The sequence below is a fragment of the Dendropsophus ebraccatus genome, chromosome 7 (assembly GCF_027789765.1).
Source record: "Dendropsophus ebraccatus isolate aDenEbr1 chromosome 7, aDenEbr1.pat, whole genome shotgun sequence".
Taxonomy (NCBI): Eukaryota; Metazoa; Chordata; class Amphibia; order Anura; family Hylidae; genus Dendropsophus; species Dendropsophus ebraccatus.
This window is the reverse complement of record NC_091460.1, coordinates 143,258,425-143,279,654: the sequence shown is the minus strand read 5'-3', so window position 1 is coordinate 143,279,654 and position 21,230 is coordinate 143,258,425. Positions and strand designations below refer to the sequence as shown.

Here is a 21,230-nt window from a genome sequence, read left to right as displayed (position 1 = left end):
GGTACAGGGTTCCCGTCAAGCTGCACGCGATCTGGCCCGAGACCGATCCTACCTGCTGGAGATGCGGACTCTCGGAGGGCACTTTCCTGCATATATTCTGGTCGTGCCCCTCACTCACCCTTTTCTGGGATACAGTGCAAGAAGTGGCTCGAAAGGTGTCCGGTGCCACCATGGACTTCACGCCTGCACTTTTCCTACTTCATCACAGCGACATGTCCACCAAAAAATACCGCCGATCTATTCTATGCTTTCTTGTAATGACAGCGCGAGCCTGCATTCCCTTGTACTGGAAACGGGCAGAGGCCCCCCCTATCTCTCTCTGGATTCGGAAGATAAATGAGGTAATGAGAATGGAAGACTTGACCTCCTCCCTCCAGAACTCCAATATTCGGTTTTACCGGACTTGGCTTCCTTGGATGGACTTCCAGCAAACCTCGGAATATGTGGAGCTTCTCAGGGGACCTGCTCCTCCTGCTGATTGAGGTGGGCTCGTCCGCAGTCTCCTCTGGGCTCTCGATGTGCCATTGTGTCCCTCCTTATTTGTTCTGTCTCGCCCTATGTTGCCCTCTCCTACCCCTTCCCTCCCCTCCCCCTCGAACCCCTATGTACCCTGCCCCCCCCCCCCTCCCCTCCCCTCCCCTCCCCTCCCCTCCCATTACCCTTGCCCCTTTTTCTTAGAGCCTTCGGGCTCCGGAGTGGATCCACTCCACCCTTCCTCCCTATCTCTGTACTTCCCTTCTCTCTTGGAAAATGTGAAAATGTGGGTTTGGGGGTCGGTGACGGGACACCCCGGTTTCTTTGCATTATACAGACAACTGTGCGGCACGCCACCATTGCACCTCGTTTTGATAATATTGGCCACAGTTTTCACGCTGTACAGTTTCCGATTTACTCTCATTGCATGCTTCCTTTACTTGCGGGGCTGCGTCCCTCTCACTGACCTGCCATTGTTGGTCGTTTAATAAAGAATTTATTAAAAAAAAAGAAGAGGCAGGGGGGGATTCACATGGCAGAAGAGGCAGGGGGGATTCTCATGGCAGAAGAGGCAGGGGGGGATTCACATGGCAGAAGAGGCAGGGGGGGATTCACATGGCAGAAGAGGCAGGGGGGGATTCACATGGCAGAAGAGGCAGGGGGGATTCACATGGCAGAAGAGGCAGGGGGGGATTCTCATGGCAGAAGAGGCAGGGGGGGATTCACATGGCAGAAGAGGCAGGGGGGATTCACATGGCAGAAGAGGCAGGGGGGATTCTCATGGCAGAAGAGGCAGGGGGGATTCACATGGCAGAAGAGGCAGGGGGGGATTCAGATGGCAGAAGAGGCAGGGGGGGATTCACATGGCAGAAGAGGCAGGGGGGGGATTCAAATGGCAGAAGAGGCAGGGGGGGATTCACATGGCAGAAGAGGCAGGGGGGGATTCACATGGCAGAAGAGGCAGGGGGGATTCTCATGGCAGAAGAGGCAGGGGGGATTCACATGGCAGAAGAGGCAGGGGGGGATTCACATGGCAGAAGAGGCAGGGGGGATTCACATGGCAGAAGAGGCAGGGGGGGATTCACATGGCAGAAGAGGCAGGGGGGGATTCACATGGCAGAAGAGGCAGGGGGGATTCACATGGCAGAAGAGGCAGGGGCTTGCATTTCCCAGTCTTGGAGGGGCAGTCAGTTCTCTTACTCCTGTCCTTCTTAAGAGATGTCTGGTATAAATATGACTCATTAACTTAAATGGAAAAGCAATCTTCTCCATTTCCTGACCAGCCCTGGAATCTCTCCCCAGAAGGTCACTCCTGATACAGTGATGACTCTTCTCAGACACCATGGGAAGCAATGAGGCTGGCAGCTCCCACATTACAACCTGTTGCCTGCCTGAGCTGCTGTGTCATCCTGAATGATCCCCCCACCTTGTGACATGGATAGATGGGAAGCTTACCATAAAGGACAGGGCTAATAGAGGAGATGATGGACACCTTCACCTCACTCCCTCCCTCCCTGAGCTCCCTCTGCTGCAGCTAATCTATTGGATTCTTGTTAAAGTTTGCAGCTCCAGCAGCTGAGCAGCAGTCTATAGAGAAGGGAAGGTTGGATAATTCTGCCACCTAGTTTTCCAATGCATTAATTGCTGTGGAAGCCTGGACTGTGCAGGAGCTGAACAAGAAGCAACAGGGGATTGATTGTGGAGAGGTGTGTTAGGTGTGAGCTGCTCCAGTGACAGGGAAGATCCATGGAGAATGGTCTGGATTAGGCACCACATCACTTGTGCTGCTGCTGCTATCTGCTACCTGCCCCTCTCCTGTCTAGGTGGCTGAAGAAGACATCCTGCACAGTGGAGAGAAGCAGCTTTTTTTTTTTTCTTTTCCTCCTTTTTTTTTTTTCTTTTTTTTTTCTTGAAGCCATAGCCAAGGTGAACTGCTAATCTTGCAGCTGCAAACTAACCCAGGAGCATTGATACCTTCAGCAAAGCTGATCATGGAGATCCAGGAGGAGAGGACTTGTGAGGATGCAGCCCAGGATCTGATTTCTCTTGCTGAAGGGGAGAATAATGCTGCTGCTGCTGTAGCACAATGTACAAGTAAGTGCAGCAGCTCCTTGCATCCTATTATTCATATGTATTGTGCAAACTACATGCTTAACCCTTTCCAAACTGACTGGCGGTGCAGTGGATTGCAAGGGCTGGCCTGACTGCACACAGTAATATTATAATTTTATGTTTGAGGACCCACTGCACCACATGTCCAACATAGCTGGAGGGATAAGGAGTGACTATATTGTCTCTAACACACAGGTTATCTGCTTCACCTGGGACTGAGGACACAACTTTGGGTCCCCCCCCCCCCCCCCCCCCCCCCCCTTTTATTTTCCCATTGCTTTTTTTTTTTTTTTTTTTTAATTTTTTTTTATTTAGGGCTGGATAGTGTATTTGGTTTTATTTATTTGGAGATATTGGATTCTATGAATTGTTGAAGTTTTGAATGATTGAAATACAGATGGAAAGGGTCGAGGGGTTGACATTTGCTTATAAAGTAGATGTAGAGATTTTATAGACCTTTTCATGCTATAGTGTATGTATATGTTGTGGTTTATAACATTATCATTATTATTAAATTGCTTTACACAGACAGATTCATCTGACAGATTTTTGAAGCCAAAGCCAAGAATGGATGGGAAAAGAGGTGAAATCTCAGTCTCGTCTTTATGATCTGTTCCCTGTTTATAGTCTGTGTAGTGTTTATAGTCTGTGTAGTATAGTGTTCTGGCTTTGGCTTCATTATTTACTATTATAGGACGTATTTCTTTACTTTTTAAACTTATTTATTTAGTTTATTTGTTTTATTAAATTGCTTTATTTACTGTTATATAACTTATTTATGTACTTTTTAAATTTTATTTACTTTTGAGAGATTCATAGTAGTTTTGGGGCATTAAATGATGTTTACTTGGCGGTTGTGTCACTCTATAGTATACAGTATATCACTGACCTCTAAGGATACAATCTCCATTAGTAACATGTTATTTAACTACTGCTATAATATATTATCTGGCTTACCAAGATACATGAAAAAAATCCGCTTTTGTCAGAGTATAATAGGTATATACCAGAGGTAAGGAACTTTGGCTCTCCAGCTGTTGCAAAACTACAACTCCCATTATGCCTGGACAGCCAAAGCTTCGCTTTGGCTGTCCAGGCACGATGGGAGTTGTAGTTTTGCACCAACTGGTGAGCCAAGGTTCCCTCCCCCTGCTATATAATATTGAGTAGTAACACAGCTTAAGATTCCTAGCATTCATATGATAACTAGGGGCATAAATCATATTTTAAGTCAATGTGTTTAGTCAGTGGTTTTTACACAGGACAGCATGCACTATATTATATTATAGGAGAAATTCCCCCTCTGCCGCATCCGTATATGTCAGCGTGCGGCTTTCCTTTTTGCAACGATTGCTCCAATATTGTCAGAATGAATGGCAACCTATTGGACTGAATGAGCTTGTCATGTAGGAATTTACAGGAAGCTCTTCCATCATCTGAGGGATAGTGTAGGTAGTAATCCAATAAAGCCTTAGCACATTCCGGATGCTCAGCATAATGCAGCTTCTCCAGTCCAGAGCTTTTCCAGACGTTCTGAACATCTCGTTTCTTTACAGCACTGAGCAAAGTTGATTCCTATGGCTTTTTCTAACCTGATTAGGAATTTTAACCCTTTGCCTACTAAGCCGAACCGTTACTAATCAGTAGAAACAATGTTACAGATTTCCCTTTTTTCCCCCTAGTCTGGCAGCTCTGCAATGACCGGGCTTTCCGGATATTTACATTATCCCGGTTTATTTCCCACTGCCATATGTGTGACTAAATGACGGTAATTATATTTTCAATGTGTCTGGTGTATCTTTGCCTTGCACATTTTGTTTTAATTCGGTCTTAGTCCCGTCTTATTCCGTGTCCATAGCAACACAGTTTGGCAGCAGGAGACAGGCATCAAGCTACAGGGTCCAACACTATTGTATCCAATATATATCACATGCAACGTGTCTGGAGTTTTTGTGTGATTGCCATCTGGAATGAGAGAGCGGTGCTGGGGGGTATTTTGCAGCTCTGTTCAGTAACATTTTTACCTCTTTGTAACATGCATTTGTAAGCAGTTCCTTTCCCTTGAAGCCTACAGATCTTGTCAGCTGCGGAAAGTACCAGATTTACGCAGAAGATGTTTAATGTAGTGTTCTGTAAATGCCCACAGTCTGATCAAGGGAAATGTAAAGGGAAAAGATTCCAACTCCTTAGGATTCACTTTGAACCTACTACGGAGCACATTCATACCAGAAGAAGACCACTTAGACCCTGGCTTCGCTTCTTTAGCAGTGATCATACAGCACATATACTTGGGGCTACATGGCAGCTTTGGGTGGGACGTGTCACACTGCAGGGTTGCACATTATATTAGTGAATAGTGTCACTTTGCCAGATGTCAGTTGCAAAAAAAAAAATTGGATTTTTGGTCACAAGTTGCACATCATCTCCACCATTGACTTCCATGCAAGTTGCAAATGAATGCAACCTGCTTGCAATTTCTCTGCGTCTCCTCTTGCTATTTTTTCTTTTTTAACAACCGTATCACACTTGCAAGTCGCACAAACAACTTGGTTGCATGACTTAGGGTATGTGCACACTACGGAATTCTCATGGATAACATCCTGCGGATTCCGCCGCTAGCCCCGCTTGACTCTCCGCCGGTCCCATAGACTCCATTCTATGCTCAGGAGCAGGGGTGTAGCTAATGACTCCTGGGCCCTGGTGCGAGAGGTCAACTTGGGCCCCCCCCTTCCTCGACCAAGTGATGCTATTGGTATATGTGTATAATATTTATATATATATATATATATATATATATATATATATATATATACACCAAGACAGATATTACGAATAACGATCTTAAGATAGGAAGAGAAAATATTATCACCACACATATTACCGCCATATTGTTACTAACCAAATCCTGTATACTAAGACCAATAAAACATAGTACCAGATAGCAAGTAACAAATAATTCCACCACATACTGACTAACACCACCACTGCTACTGACTAACACCACCACATACTGACTAACACCAACGCTGCTACTAACACCACCACCTACTAACACCACCGCTGCTACTGAATAACATCCACTGTACACGTATCACCGCATCCAGTCATATAGAGGTGGACGCAGCTCCACACAGGCTCTAGACACCATATATATTACAGTGCAGTTACATCAGGTGACTCACAGGGGACGTCTTCTCTGATCGGAGTTCTTCCCTCTTCATCTTCTTCTCCATCTGCTCTTGGCCATTATGAGAACTTCTCCGAGCCACAAATCCACAGAATCTGCCAGACAGACATATTAGACTCCTCACTCTGACACCATCGTAATCTCTCTACAAACTGCACATTTGTATTGGCCTCATTTAGTGGGTAACCCTGACACTATGTGACCTCCTTATAGTGTATGCCCTATATGTAGCCTCCTTATAGATGGTCCCCACTCTGTGTTTCCCCCCTTTTAGTATATGCCTCCTACTATGTAGCCTCCTTATAGATGCCTCCTTTGTGTATCCCCCCTTATAGTATATGCCTCCTACTATGTAGCCTCCTTATAGATGCCCCCTCTGTATATCCCCTCTTATAGAAAGCCCCCTCTCCCCCTATGTTGCCCCCCTTATAGATGCCCCCCCTTATAGATGGCCCCTCCCCCCCCCTTATATATTGCCCCCTTATAGATGGCCCCCTCTCCCACCCTCCTATAGATGGCCCCCTCTCCTATAGATGGCCCCTTCCTCCCCTTATAGATGGCCCCCTCTGCTATAGATGTCCTCTTCCCCCCCCCCCTAATAGATGGCCCACTCTCCCCTCTCCTTATATAGATGGTCCCCTCTCCCCCCCCCCTTATAGATGGTCCTCTCTCCCCCCCCTTATAGATGGTCCCCCTCCCTTATAGATGGTCCCCCTCTCCCTCCCCTTATAGATGGTCCCCCTCTCCCTCCCCTTATAGATGGCCCCCCTCTTCCCCCCCCTTATAGATAGTCCCCCTCTCTTGCCCACCTTTATAGATGGCCACCTCTCCCCCCTCCTTTATAAATGGCCCCTTTCCTCCTATAGATAGCCCCCTCTTTCCTTTATTAAAACAAATAAAAATAAATAAAAAAAACACACACAACTCACCTAACAACGCGCTCCCCCGGTAATCCTCTTCTTCTTCAGCCTCCGTCTGCCCCGGATCATGCGCTGCTGCCGGGGGTGTCGCGTCCTATCCCCGGCAGCGCACGCATCATAGAGTTCCCTGTGCTGGGACCTCCAGCACAGGGAGCGTCTCTATGTGCGCTCCCTGTGCCGGAGCAGTGAACTCTATGATGCGCGCGCTGCCGGGGATAGGACGCAACACCCCCGGCAGCAGCGCATGATCCGGGGCAGACGGAGGCGGCCTCTTGTGACCGCAAGCAACACAATGCTTGCGGTCACAAGAGTGATTAATGAGGGGGGGCCTCAGGGGCCCAGCGGGCCCCGCGGGCCCCCCCTTGTGGCGGGCCGGGTCGCAGCGGCGACTGCTGCGACCCTGGTAGTTACGCCACTGCTCAGGAGGGTTCTGGCGTCTGTCCAAAGCACTGATGGAATCCGCCTGAGCATAGAATGGAATCTATATGATTGGCGGAGAGAAGGGAAATACTAGAGGGCAGACCAGTGGTTTTTTTCTTCCGACAATCTTCTGGGTTTCTATGTTAGAGTCAAGTGGGGGGTTAGCGGCGGAATCCACAGGATGTTATCCGTGGGAATTCCGTACTCTGTGCATACCCTTCGGCTGGGTTCAGGCTGCGTTTTGGAGTCAATTTTTTAAAATACATAATATGCAAAAAACTGATGGAAAACGGATGAAAGAACGGATGCATTTATGTGCATCCATTTTGATCAATTTTCCCATTGACTTCCATTATATAAAAAATGGATCAAAGCAATTTTTTTTTTTTTTTGTGCACACAAATATGTGGTCAACCATGTTTTTGTGTACACTAAAAAACAGATGCGTTTTGATCTGTTTTTTTAAAATGGAAGTGGGCAAAACTGATCAAAACGGATGCAAACAAAAACATCAGTTTTTTTTATCAGCTTTTTTTTGTTTGTTTGCAAAACAGACTGCAAAAACACAGTATGAACCCAGCCTTAGGTGCTATTGCAGGTCATGTAACCTGTAGAGATGATGGAACAGCGCTGATGTTCAGGTTCGTACGAGCTCGAACCATTGGTATTTGACTACCGCAGTTTTCCCGTTCCATGGGGAAGGTGGAGACAGCCCGAGTCCCGTCTGGAAAACAGCAATACAACCTGGGCTATAGGCTGTATTCCTGTTTTCCAGGTGGGACTCGGGCTGTCTCCACCTTCCCCACGGAACGGGAAAACTGCGGGAGTCAAATACCGATGGTTCGAGTTCGTACGAACCTGAACATCAGCGCTGTTCCATCATCTCTAGTGACCTGTTGCCATGTAGCTCAAGGCTGTGTGTGTATATATATATATATATATATATATATATATATATATATATATATATATATATATATATTTATTAGAGTCCATCATGATGATCGTTGGCGTCACAGTCCTTTTCCTTCTTTCGTAAATCATAAACTGTCCTCATTCTATATAATCTGAGTCCTGGAATAGAACCACAGAAGAGTCACGTGTGAATCCTGGAAAGAGAGTGTATAACTCCGGGCTGCTGCCACCTACTGATTTAGGAATTATAGAAAAATACAAGATTATAGGTATACATGTATCTGGTCTGTCACTATCCACCATTATTGTAGAAACATAAATGGGAAGAGTATTTAGAATGTGAGTATGGGTGGAAGACACGAGAGGTTTAATGCATACTATACAAATCATACCTCCACTTTGTTAAAAAGTAAAAAGCGCACTTGAATGTATTCTCTGCTGAAGGGCAGATGATGAGAATCTGTATTACTCATCCTTCAAATGAACAATGCATAGAAAGGCTTGTACTATACTACTTCAGCAGTTGCTTAGAAAGAATGTCTCCTGGAAAAGATACAGAATAGGATGACACATGTAGAGTATTATGTGAGCAAATTATACTGCGGTGTTGCTGCTATGCTCCCTGTAGATATGTAGTCAACCGACTACAGGACCAAAGACCAAATCCACACCAGAATACGAAGAGCGCTGGAGTATACGCAATTTGCACACACCGGTGCAACCAGAAGTATCCAAAAGTAGATGGCGTAGTAAATCAATGTTCCTTTATTGCAACGCGTTTCGGCCCTATATTATCTAACATGGGCCTTTATCAAGGGCCTTTATGGGCCTTTATTGATGCTTGATAAAGGCCCATGTTAGATAATATAGGGCCGAAACGCGTTGCAATAAAGGAACATTGATTTACTACGCCATCTACTTTTGGATACTTCTGGTTGCACCGGTGTGTGCAAATTGCGTATACTCCAGCGCTCTTCGTATTCTGGTGTGGATTTGGTCTTTGGTCCTGTAGTCGGTTGACTACATATCTACATTTGTCGTTCCCACCGTCGGTGGTGATGTCCCCCAGTACAGCTGCGGAGTACACCCTTACATGCTGCATTTAGAGTTGTGCCTAATTTTCGCACAACCTACCCAGGTGAGTGGATCCCTGTTAGATCTTTTGTCCATCCACCTGGTCATTCTTCACTACACGAGGAAGCGCCCCCTGTCTCCCTTCTTTTCATGCTATGCTCCCTGTTATACAGGTTGAACTTTCTGGCTAGGTTCCCACGCTGCATTTTTGCTCAGTATTTTGCAACCAAAACCAGGAGTGGATTGAAAACACAGAAAGGCTATGTTCACACACTGTTGAAATTGAGTGAATGGCCGTCGTTTCATGGCAAATTATAGCCGTTATTTCAAAACAATGGCCGTTGTATAATTGTAATTATTTGCCACTAAATGACGGCCATCCACTTAATTTCAGTGTGTGAACATAGCCCTTCTGTGCTTTCACTCCACACCTGGTTTTGGTTGCAAAATACTTTGTATATGTATGTGTATATATACCATTCAAAAGTTTGGGGTCACATTGAAATGTCCTTATTTTTTAAGGAAAAGCACTGTACTTTTCAATGAAGATAACTTTAAACTAGTCCTAACTTTAAAGAAATACACTCTATACATTGCTAATGTGGTAAATGACTATTCTAGCTGCAAATGTCTGGTTTTTGGTGCAATATCTACATAGGTGTATAGAGGCCCATTTCCAGCAACTATCAGTCCAGTGTTCTAATGGTACAATGTGTTTGCTCATTGGCTCAGAAGGATAATTGATGATTAGAAAACCCTTGTGCAATCATATTCACACATCTGAAAACAGTCTAGCTCGTTACAGAAGCTACAAAACTGACCTTCCTTTGAGCAGATTGTGTTTCTGGAGCATCACATTTGTGGGGTCAATTAAACGCTCAAAATGGACAGAAAAAAAGAACTTTCATCTGAAACTCGACAGTCTATTCTTGTTCTTAGAAATGAAGGCTATTCCATGCGAGAAATTGCTAAGAAATTGAAGATTTCCTACAACGGTGTGTACTACTCCCTTCAGAGGACAGCACAAACAGGCTCTAACCAGAGTAGAAAAAGAAGTGGGAGGCCGTGTTGCACAACTAAGCAAGAAGATAAGCACATTAGAGTCTCTAGTTTGAGAAACAGACGCCTCACAGGTCCCCAACTGGCATCTTCATTACATAGTACCCGCAAAACACCAGTGTCAGCATCTACAGTGAAGAGGCGGCTGCAGGATTTTGGGCTTCAGGGCAGAGTGGCAAAGAAAAAGCCATATTTGAAACTGGCCAATAAAAGAAAAAGATTAAGATGGGCAAAAGAACACAGACATTGGACAGAAGAAGACTGGAATAAAGTGTTGTGGACGGATGAATCCAAGTGTGAGGTGTTTGGATCACAAAGAAGAACGTTTGTGAGACGCAGAAGAAATGAAAAGATGCTGGAAGAATTCCTGACGCCATCTGTTAGCATGGTGGAGGTAATGTGATGGTCTGGGGTTGCTTTGGTGCTGGTAAGGTGGGAGATTTGTACAGGGTAAAAGGGATTGTGAATAAGGAAGGCTATCACTCTGCACCGCCATGCCATACCCAGTGGGCAGCGCTTGGTTGGAGCCAATTTCACCCTACAACAGGACAATGACCCTAAACACCCCCCCCCCAAATTGTGCAAGAACTATTTACAGCAGAAGCAGCAGCTGGTATTCTATCATAGGTAATGGAGGGGCCAGCGCAGTCACCAGATCACCACCCCATTGAGCTGTTGTGGGAGCAGCTGGACCGTATGGTACGCCAGAAGTGCCCATCCAACCAATCCAACTTGTGGCAGCTGCTTCTAGAAGCGTGGGGGGCAATTTCTCCAGCTTACCCCAACAGATTAATAGCTAGAATGCCAAAGGTGTGCAATGCTGGAATTGCTGCAAAAGGAGGAATCTGGGACGAAAGCAAAGTGTGAAGGAAGAACAATGTTATTTCACATACAAATCATTATATATATAAATTCCCCCTCCCCTCCTTTCTGCCTCTACTCTCTGTATTGCTCTGCATTACTTTTGCTTTCTAAGTTACATGCCTGCACAATCCCGATTTCCTTGTTTTGTTACTTTATAATTGCATTTGGCATGGATGATGCTTTATTTAAGGCTTTGTTTCCTGCTCTTAAATACGTGTTTGCCGGCCCGGTAAAAAGATTGTCAATGAATTCTATAGAAAGTTCCAAAACGCAAAGCTTATACCAGTGTTGGGTGGTATCTTTTTGTTTGTTGATGATTGTAATGTCAGAAGCTTATAGTGTTATAAACAACAACACATGAAGCCAAGTTAACTTTCAAGGTATTTGGGGCTGTTGTAGGTTCTTTCAAAAATTCTAGACAAAATTGTGCAGCATGCTGTGCTGTTTTGTTTGGTAAAATGGCAGAATCCATTAAAGCAAGTTGGGTCTATATGATGTTTGTGTCTAGAGTGCAATGGATCGACTGATGATCTCCCCCCCCTCTAAAAAAAGAGTAGAACAATGGAAAAGTCTGGACATGTGTGAATCAAGCCAAAGTTCTGAATTGTGCAATAGACTTTAGGAATTTCCAAACTAGAAAAGTAAACACAATGTTAAAGCATACCTATCATGCTTCAGGTTCCCAATCTTCTGTGTTTGTGTAAAAGTTTGGGTTGTCGTGGAAAGTCCTGAGCATCTGTAAATTCCTCTAATAGGGTTCATTCATGTAACGCATAAACGCATAAAAAAAAAAATCAACTTAGAAATAGGTTCAACAAAAGTAGGCACAGTCGCTGGACTAAAAAATACAACAGGAGAATAGATTTACCTATTTTTCGCAGTCATCAAAAGCAAATCACAAACCTGTGAAACTTTTTGGGTTCAGCAATTTTTTCCAACAGGCAATCAAATGCAGATAGTTTAGGTTCAGAGAACGTTGCCGAACCTGAACAGTTTTACAGGTCCACTCAATACTACTGCTAACTTTAATTTACTAGCGGATCTCAATAGGCAGCGAATCAATGAAATGCAAATCAGGAGAAAAGTTTCCTCACTACCCACTAACAACTTAAACTTGACATCCTACAGAATATTATTTATCAGCTATCTAATGAGGCTACAGCTGATTGTAAATTGTTAATCTGCTAGAGGACAAAATATCTGCTTGTACAAGGTTAATTTGCTAGAGGAGGATACAGCTGCTTGAAGTCTGAACGCACCCCTTTTTCGCAATAGATATCCTAGAATTGCAACACTAAAGAGAAAAAAAAAATGTAAAAAGGCTTTTTAAATAAGAAATGGTTACATAGCATTGATAAAAGACAAGCGATCAAATTCAGTCAAGAGATTTGTAAAGGAAAGCCTAAAGGAGGCCTAAGGGCATTTTCACTCAGGGTGTTCTGGAAAAATATACCTGTTCACACGATATGTATGTTATTGCAGCCCAATTCCATGGAAGTGAATGGTGCTGTGCTGCAATTTCACACCCAGCCCATGGACAGGTTTGGCACTTTTCTTTGTTCCCAACCTATTTACAGGTGTGACGCTGTGTTTGGAAGTAAATTCTGGTCCTATTCAACTCTTTTAAGGGCTGAGCGGCTCATAGAGGGGAAGGCACCCTACTTAATTACTTTTTAAAGTGTCACTGTCACCATCTTCTCCCTGCTCTATCTCCCGATAAGTACAGGTCTGAGCGATTAAAACTTTTTACATGTCTCTATGACACATCAAAAAAGTGACACTTTAAGAACACTTCGGGAGGCTATTCTGCCAGAGAAAATTATATAAAATAATTCCATAAAACGCCTGTGTCTCTCTATAGGTGTGCATACTTATGGGACATGTTATGTGGTTACCAACACACTGTTAGAGGTGACCAGAATCCACCATCGTAACCTTTCAGCAGAACACATAGAAGTCCTTCTCCCGAACCTGGATGGACAGAAAATAACCTAATAATAAGTCAAAGACATAATAATATGTCAGAAAATTATGAAATGTTGTTTAGTGAAATCTTTATTTTTAATGACTATTTATCATGTTTCTTTGTCTACAGGGATTCAGAGAACTTTAGCCGACCCGAAACTCGAGTTTGCTCTTGGTAAGAAAATGTTCCTTTTGACTATTATTGTGCATCAATGCAACAATGTGTCTGCATTTAAATACTGTATGGCACCTTAGTGCATTTCTATTACTAAAAAGAATTTGTTTGTGTTGTCTGCTCAGGGCGCTATGTAATGTTCTTTACTACATAATTGGGGTCACAAAGTTAAAGACCGGCATTTCTATGCATTGCTTTATGATTGTTCTGCACTGTGTAGTTTTTGAACTTTTCCTTAGTTAACCTTCCTATTCTGTTAGCATAAAAACCCGATCTGCAGTATGGTGCCGAGTCTAGCCGTAAGTGTTATTTTGCTAAATGTTACGATTGGAAGAAAATTAACACACATTTTTTTATTTATTATGGTTTTGTTAAACATTATATAAATTCGATTTAAAGGAGAACATCGTAATTTATTCATGGTTTTTTACAGTGAAGCTAAGCTAGAGTTTCCAAAAAGCCAACTATGGAAGCCGTCTAATATGCCGATGTTGTGTGAAAAATAGGTTACAGAGAAGCGGATACAGTATATGAAGTCCATCACATGCTTAGTTATTTAGCCAAAAGGGGCACACACTTAAACATACAGAGGTCTCTCTTACAGCACCAATGTTGTTCAGCGGCTAGAAAATTTTTAGGGCATTTAATTAATTTTCTAAACCTCAAAGATTTGTCTAGTAACAGGTAGTAAGTCTTCATGGCTCATAATCCCGTACTTAAGAAGACTTACAGTGTAACTGTCATTTTTTTTTTTTTTTAATGCAGAAATTAATAGTACAAGTGATTTTAAGAAACTCTGTAATAGTTTTTTTTTAGGCAATAACCCTTTTTTTTGTACTCAAAAAGCTGTTTCCCAGCTCCCCCCGCCCCCACCCCATCCCTTCTTATCTGTGCATTATCAAGCAATGCTATCTACATTACAGAGGAACAAAGTGAAGACAGGTTTGCTGAGTCCCATTATAACCTATGGAGGGGGATGAGTGAGCAGGGAGAGTAGAGAATCAGCTGTACCGTTTGGAGACTGGGCAGATAAAACGCTGGATTCACAGGTCAGAAAGGTCAGTGCTTTTCTGGCATGTTGTTGAGGGAAGATTACATTATGTAGTGTTTTGCTGGGCTGCCTTTTCTCTTCTCTGTGCTCACTTATCTCCCTTGGCCCCTCCCCTCTCCATAGACCATAATGGACTCTTCTGAAGTGAGGGGGGAGGTCGGAAAACAGCTTTTTGAGTACAGAAGGAAACTCTTTGCTTAATAAAATAAATAAATCTCTTCTTGATATTTTCTGATTTCTGAGAAATGACATTTAAATGACAGTTACGCTTTAAATAAGTTATGTGACTTTTTCTATTTACATATACACATGGTCGCCTGACCTGTGGATTACAGCTGGACCCCATACTTTTAAGTTATAACTGTCAACATAAAAAAGAGACATGTCTAAAGTTTTTATGGGTCAGGGTCAATAGAACGAGCAGGGAGAGGACTGAGCTGCAGTGCGGGCCACTCTCTCTGATCTGTGTCAGTGAAAAAGACATAGACTTAGATTATGGGGCTGTCTTGTCACGTGACGCTGGGAGAGGACTGCACTGGCTTCTCCGGGCACATTTTTACCATCGCTCAGGTTCTTAACACTCAGACATGGACTGATCACAACTTTTGACATGTCTCTCTGAGTTTTTTTTATGGTGACAGTGCCCCTTTAAATTAAGAATTACCTTCCAATGAGTTATCCAAGTAATGGAGAGATGATTTTGGTCTTCTAAATCTCTTACCCCACCACCACCTTTAACGCTGTAGACAAAAAGAAGTTGCACGTAGTATAGAAAGGTTTAGCACAGTTGGTAAAGGTTTCTAATAATTTTAGAAGAAAAATGCTTAAAGCAAATGTACCAGCAGGGAAGCCGGTTCGCAGACCTGTTCCTGTGTATGGTGACATTCTATTCTCTTGCACCAGCTGGGGGTGAAGCACTGGAGTAGGGCCAGCCTGTCCCCAGTGGAAGGAAAGTGCTTGCAAAGCACGCCTTGGGGCTCATGCCATAGATCTTCCTAAAGCGACTCTGTACTCTGACCCCCGCAAACCACTTGTACCTTCGTATAGCTGCTTTTAATCTTTCCTGGGGTCCGTTCTGTCTGTGCATTAGGCTTGCACCGCCTCTCCGTCCCTCCTCCCCGCCCTCTTCATCATTAGGAATGTTCCAGGCAGGTTTTCCTAATGGTAAAGAGGGTGGAGAGGAGGGACGGAGAGGCGGTACAAGGTTAGGGCATAGAAACTTGAGGCTACGCCAATTTGACGCAGGACTGCAAGTTTAAAAGTTGTTTTTTAGGACAATAACTGCATCACCTGCCAAACGGACCCCAGGACAGATCTTGGATGAAAAGCAGCTATCTGAAGGCACAAGCTGTTTGGGGCGGGGGGGGGGGGCAGATTGTGGGTACAGAGTCTCTTTAAACCCTAGCTATTACTTCTGCATTTGATGTATTTTTGGCTTCACTAAAAATGTATGACAGCCATGAGCTTTTAGCCAATCAAATTCAGCTGAAATGTATTCACTTTCTTAGACCTTTAGAGTGAGGGTCCTATTAGATGGGCTGATGGCGGCCCGATCAATGTAAACAAACGTGATCTGCTAGATTGGCGATCATTTACACGACTTGTTGATTGTTAAGCAAGGGCTGTACAACCAAAGACGCGGTCAGCCAATGAACGTTGTCATCAGCTGCTCATTGTTTCTATTACATGGAGTCATAATTGGCCCATTCAGCTGATTATCTCTCTGTGTAGTACGGCCCTAAGGCAAGGTTCACACACAGTAAAATAAAAGCTTAATACAGCCTTAATCTCAAGTGAAAATAAACCAATGTGTGAACAGATAAAGACAGGGTCTTTTGTTTTTTTGCAGGTGAGTAGAGATGAGGGAACCTCGAGCATGCTTGAGTTCATCCGAACCCAAGGGTTCAGCATTTGATTAGCTGGGGCTGCTGAAGTTGGATAAAGCTCTAAGGTTGTCTGGAAAACATGGATACAGCCAATGACTATATCCATGTTTTCCACATAGCCTTAGAGCTTTATCCATGTTCAGCAGCCACCGCTAATCAAATGCCGAACGATCGGGTTCGGATGGACTTGAGCATGTTCCAGGTTCACTCATCTCTACAGGTGAGCCTTAATCATTTGGATGGTCATGATAAATTGCTGCCATTATTCTATACTGTACTGTACTTCCGGCCAATTTACCATTGATGTCAATGGAGCGCATTATTATATTGAAAATACAGACATATTTTTACCTCAAAATTCTGGCTGTATTTTTTTTTATTTTACGACCTGTTAACATAGCCTGACAGAATCTACGTCTGAAGCTTCTAATAATGATGTGGTACTGTCCGTGTCTTTTTGTGGTTAAAAATAACATTTGTAGTCCTGTTCAGCGGGTGCCCAGACCTAGAAAATCACCAGTTTCTACCAATGAATCTGGCATTTAGACCTTGAACTTTATATCCACTGGAAATTTCTGAATAAAACACATTTTTTTTTAGTGACTTTCATTGTTCAGTCAAAGTACTGTATTTTACAAACCATCAAATGGCAAGAAAACTAATTTTACAGTCTCACAATACAATTACAAAAAAAGTGGTTTTGTGGTTTATGCAAAAATCCTTGGGGGCCATTTATTAAGTCTGACATTTTCTGTGCCGGCCTAATAAAAGCCCCCACAGTGCCGAGGCTCTGAGGATTTGTGCAGAGACACAAGGCCCTACATAACATGACATGACAATTCTTTAAGCGGAGAGCCGCGGGGGCGCCCTATACATAACAATGAGACACTGAGGCAGGCGGAGTCCATGGTGGGGATTTCGCTCAGAATTTCCGCCTGTTTTTCTCATTGTGAATGGGACCTAAGGGTATGTTTACACTATGGAACATGCTTGAAAATTTTAAACTCAATCCACTGTCCACCCAAAGAATTGATGTGTCAATTCTTTGGGCGGACAGCCGCTTGAGCTTAAGAATATCAATGGGTCAGGCGAAACTTCAAGCAGAGTCTACTGCGTGGCTTCCACTTAAAATTTCCATACGTTTTTCGTAGTGTGTATATACCCGAAGGATATGTGCACACTACAGAATTTTTAGAAAATTTTTAGAGCTCTTCTCTTCCTCTGTTAGAATATTTGCACACTACCGAATTTAAGCGGAAAGTCCGCGCGGTGGTCTCCGCTTGAAGTTCTGCCTGTCCCGTAGACACAATGATATTGTGAAGCTCAATTTACCATCCGCCCAAAGAATTGACATGTCGATTCTTTGGGCGGACGGCGCTTCAGAATATCAGTGAGTCTATGCGACTGGTGGAACTTCAAGCGGAGACCACCGCACGGACTTTCCGCTTGAATTCGGTAGTATGCACACTACGGAATACACGAGTAAAGGCCGCTGCGGATTCCGTTGCTGGCCCCTGCTTGGGGCCCGTGCATCTCCTCCTGTGCCATAGACTCAACTCTAGGCACAGACATGTCAATTCTTTCGCCGGATGGCGGAATCGGCCCGGCCATAAAATTGTGTTTATGGCACGGGTGGAGATGCGTGCTGCTGCAAGCAATCCACTGCGGTCCTTACGCGCTTAAATTCGGTAGTGTGCACATACCCTTTCAGAGGAAGAGAAGAGCTCTGAAAATTTACTAAAATGTAGGAATAGATATTATTGCACATATCAGCCACATTATCTGTACTTCCAAGGTAACTGATGAATCTAGGTGAGATAATGTGCTGCTCGTCTATGAAGCTGATTGATATCTATAGTCGGCCATATGCTGCTTATATACAAATTCTGCACTTCACGTTTTATCCTATGATAAGATAGTAATGCAGTAAACTGATGGTTTCCTGCTCATTAGTCGGCTGCTGATGAATCCTAATGTCTTTCCGCTTGTGTTGTCTGCATGATGGAGCCGTTACTAAATAGCCCGTCCAGTCCGGCATAAGGAAATGATCAGCCTCCCGCCTTCATTTAGAATATTGTCCTCTGCTTGTAGGTATCCACATTGGATGAGATCCGGCTGTTTGAACACTCGGCCGGGCAGCTGGATCATTCCGGTTCTATTACAGCTTGCTTGTGCAGTCTATGACAACAGCCCTAATAGCAGATGTCGTCCAACTGGAGGATATTTCCTATTAGTCTGTATATATGGATTGCCGGCTGATGCCACAGGAGCTGTTGGTTTTGTACTGATCACGTACCGCCAGAGCATTTTAATAGATCGTAAAGGAAGGCATAAAAATATATAGATTGACATATTGTTCTACCTAGGCGTCATATCTGATGCCAGCCTACTTCATTCTTTTAATTGAATATTATGTATATGAAGTGCAAAAACATAATACAGTGATAGTTCAGCATCACTGAACCCTGAATAATAATTTTAAGCAATAGTATAAATTAAAGGGATTGTCCGGGATTTTTCAATAAACTAGCACTGCCCTGTTGTATATTCTACATACACTTCTATATTTTATATAAAGCGCTTATTGTGTTCTCAGGCTCAGTCACATGACCGCTCTGCCTGTGTTTTCTTTACTTCCTGCCGTGTTCCGAGACTGTTTCCTGTTCCTGCCAGTGAGGGAACAGTGAGTCATCAGGTGGGCGGGGTTATGCATTAACACTGATTTAGCCCCACCCCTGTAGGCAGGAATAATATTGCAGCATGCCATAGAAGAGACCAGGAGCTGATAGCTATGTTGTGGGGGGCACAGAGGTTAGCCATGCTGTGGGGGGTGCAGAGGTTAGCCATGCTGTGGGGGGGGGGGGGCGCAGAGGTTAGCCATGCTGTGGGGGGCACAGAGGTTAGCCGTGCTGTGGGGGACGCAGAGGTTAGCCATGTTGTGGGGGGTGCAGAGGTTAGCTGTGCTGTGGGGGGCACAGAGGTTAGCTGTGCTGTGGGGGACGCAGAGGTTAGCCATGTTGTGGGGGGTGCAGAGGTTAGCTGTGCTGTGGGGGGCACAGAGGTTAGCTGTGCTGTGGGGGACGCAGAGGTTAGCCATGTTGTGGGGGGCACAGAGGTTAGCCGTGCTGTGGGGGGCACGGAGGTTAGCCGTGCTGTGGGGGGCACAGAGGTTAGCCATGTTGTGGGGGTCACAGAGGTTAGCCATGTTGTGGGGGGCACAGAGGTTAGCTATGTTGCTTTATAGTGTTGGGGCCCTGGGATTACCGCTGCATATATTTCCCCCAATATCTGCATGGATTTTATCACACTCTTGAAAACATTGTGACCCCATTGGGGGCAGGGACCAAGATGAGTGACTACAATCTCTGTACAGCGCTGCGGAATTGGTTGGAGCTTTATAAATAAAGGAACAATAGTGTTATTATTGTACAGTGTTAGGACAGAGCTGCTGCTGTGTAATATGGAGAGAGGATACCTCACCTCATGTCACTCACCTTTCTATCCATCTCTTGATGAGGTAAAACAATTTCGGCTCATAGACTCCATCTGTAGGTTGGCTACTGTAGTGTATATGTAATCCAGGACTACAACTCCTATCATGTACAGGTGTGCTGGGGTTTGTAGTCCTACAACAGATAAAAGATTCAGAAAACTAGTTTATTTGATAATATAAGTAATTGGCAGATACTGAGCCGCCATGCTGCTCAAAGGACACTTGTAGTAATACAGACATTACCTGCCTATGGGTAGAGTGGGCGGAGCTAGTTTCAGAGAGGAGAGGGTGGAGCTATAGGCTTGCAGAGCTGTGATGTCACTACTGACCCCTGTGACCTGGAAGTTCTTTATGTAAACAACACAAATCCAAAAAGCAGCAACATAAGAGGAGGCGCATGGGAAACAGGAGGATGAAGGCCCGGGGGACACAGAGGAGGATGGAGGCCCGGGGGACACAGAGGAGGATGGAGGCCCGGGGGACACAGAGGAGGATGGAGGCCCGGGGGACACAGAGGAGGATGGAGGCCCGGGGGACACAGAGGAGGATGGAGGCCCAGGGGACACAGAGGAGGAGGAGGGGGCCCGGGGGACACAGAGGAGGATGGAGGCCCGGGGGACACAGAGGAGGATGGAGGCCCGGGGGACACAGAGGAGGAGGAGGGGGCCCGGGAGACACAGAGGAGGAGGAGGGGGCCCGGGAGACACAGAGGAGGAGGAGGGGGCCCGGGGGACACAGAGGAGGAGGAGGGGGCCCGGGGGACACAGAGGAGGAGGAGGGGGCCCGGGAGACACAGAGGAGGAGGAGGGGGCCCGGGGGACACAGAGGAGGAGGAGGGGGCCCGGGGGACACAGAGGAGGAGGAGGGGGCCCGGGGGACACAGAGGAGGAGGAGGGGGCCCGGGGGACACAGAGGAGGAGGAGGGGGCCCGGGGGACACAGAGGAGGAGGAGGGGGCCCGGGGGACACAGAGGAGGAGGAGGGGGCCCGGGGGACACAGAGGAGGAGGAGGGGGCCCGGGGGACACAGAGGAGGAGGAGGCTTGGGGGACACAGAGGAGGAGGAGGGGGCCCGGGGGACACAGAGGAGGAGGCCCAGGGGACACAGAGGAGGAGGAGCAAGAGGAGGCCCAGGGGACACAGAGGAGGAGGAGGAAGAGGCCCGGGGGACACAGAGCAGGAGGAGAAGGGAGACCCGGGGGACACAGAGGAGGGGGCCCGGGGGACACGGAGGAGGAGGGGGCCCGGGGGACACAGAGGAGGAGGCCCAGGGGACACAGAGGAGGAGGAGCAAGAGGAGGCCCAGGGGACACAGAGGAGGAGGAGGAAGAGGCCCGGGGGACACAGAGCAGGAGGAGGAGGGGGCCCGGGGGACACAGAGGAGGAGGGAGACCCGGGGGACACAGAGGAGGGGGCCCGGGGGACACAGAGGAGGAGGAGGGGGCCCGGGGGACACAGAGGAGGAGGAGGGAGACCCGGGGGACACAGAGGGGGAGGAGGGGGCCCGGGGGACACAGAGGAGGAGGCCCAGGGGACACAGAGGAGGAGGAGCAAGAGGAGGAGGAGCAAGAGGAGGCCCAGGGGACACAGAGGAGGAGGAGGAGGAAGAGGCCCGGGGGACACAGAGGAGGAGGGGG

The 21,230-nt window shown here is 45.7% G+C and overlaps 1 protein-coding gene across 4 annotated transcripts in view; it reads left to right on the top strand.

Annotated features, from left to right (window-relative positions):
• The first annotated feature begins 2,465 nt into the window (after window positions 1-2,465).
• The window catches only part of INPP4B (inositol polyphosphate-4-phosphatase type II B), a 394,433-nt gene continuing 375,668 nt past the window's right edge, over window positions 2,466-21,230 (top strand). For 2 of the 4 annotated variants that reach the window (XM_069978642.1, XM_069978641.1), the window contains exons 1-2: window positions 3,141-3,169; window positions 13,121-13,165. In XM_069978642.1, coding sequence (XP_069834743.1) covers window positions 3,154-3,169; window positions 13,121-13,165 — 61 coding nt within the window. In that variant the 5' untranslated portion in view covers window positions 3,141-3,153. Of the gene's footprint in view, window positions 2,569-3,140; window positions 3,170-13,120; window positions 13,166-21,230 lie in introns of those variants that run through there. The other 2 variants (XM_069978640.1, XR_011364011.1) reach the window with 2 other exon arrangements.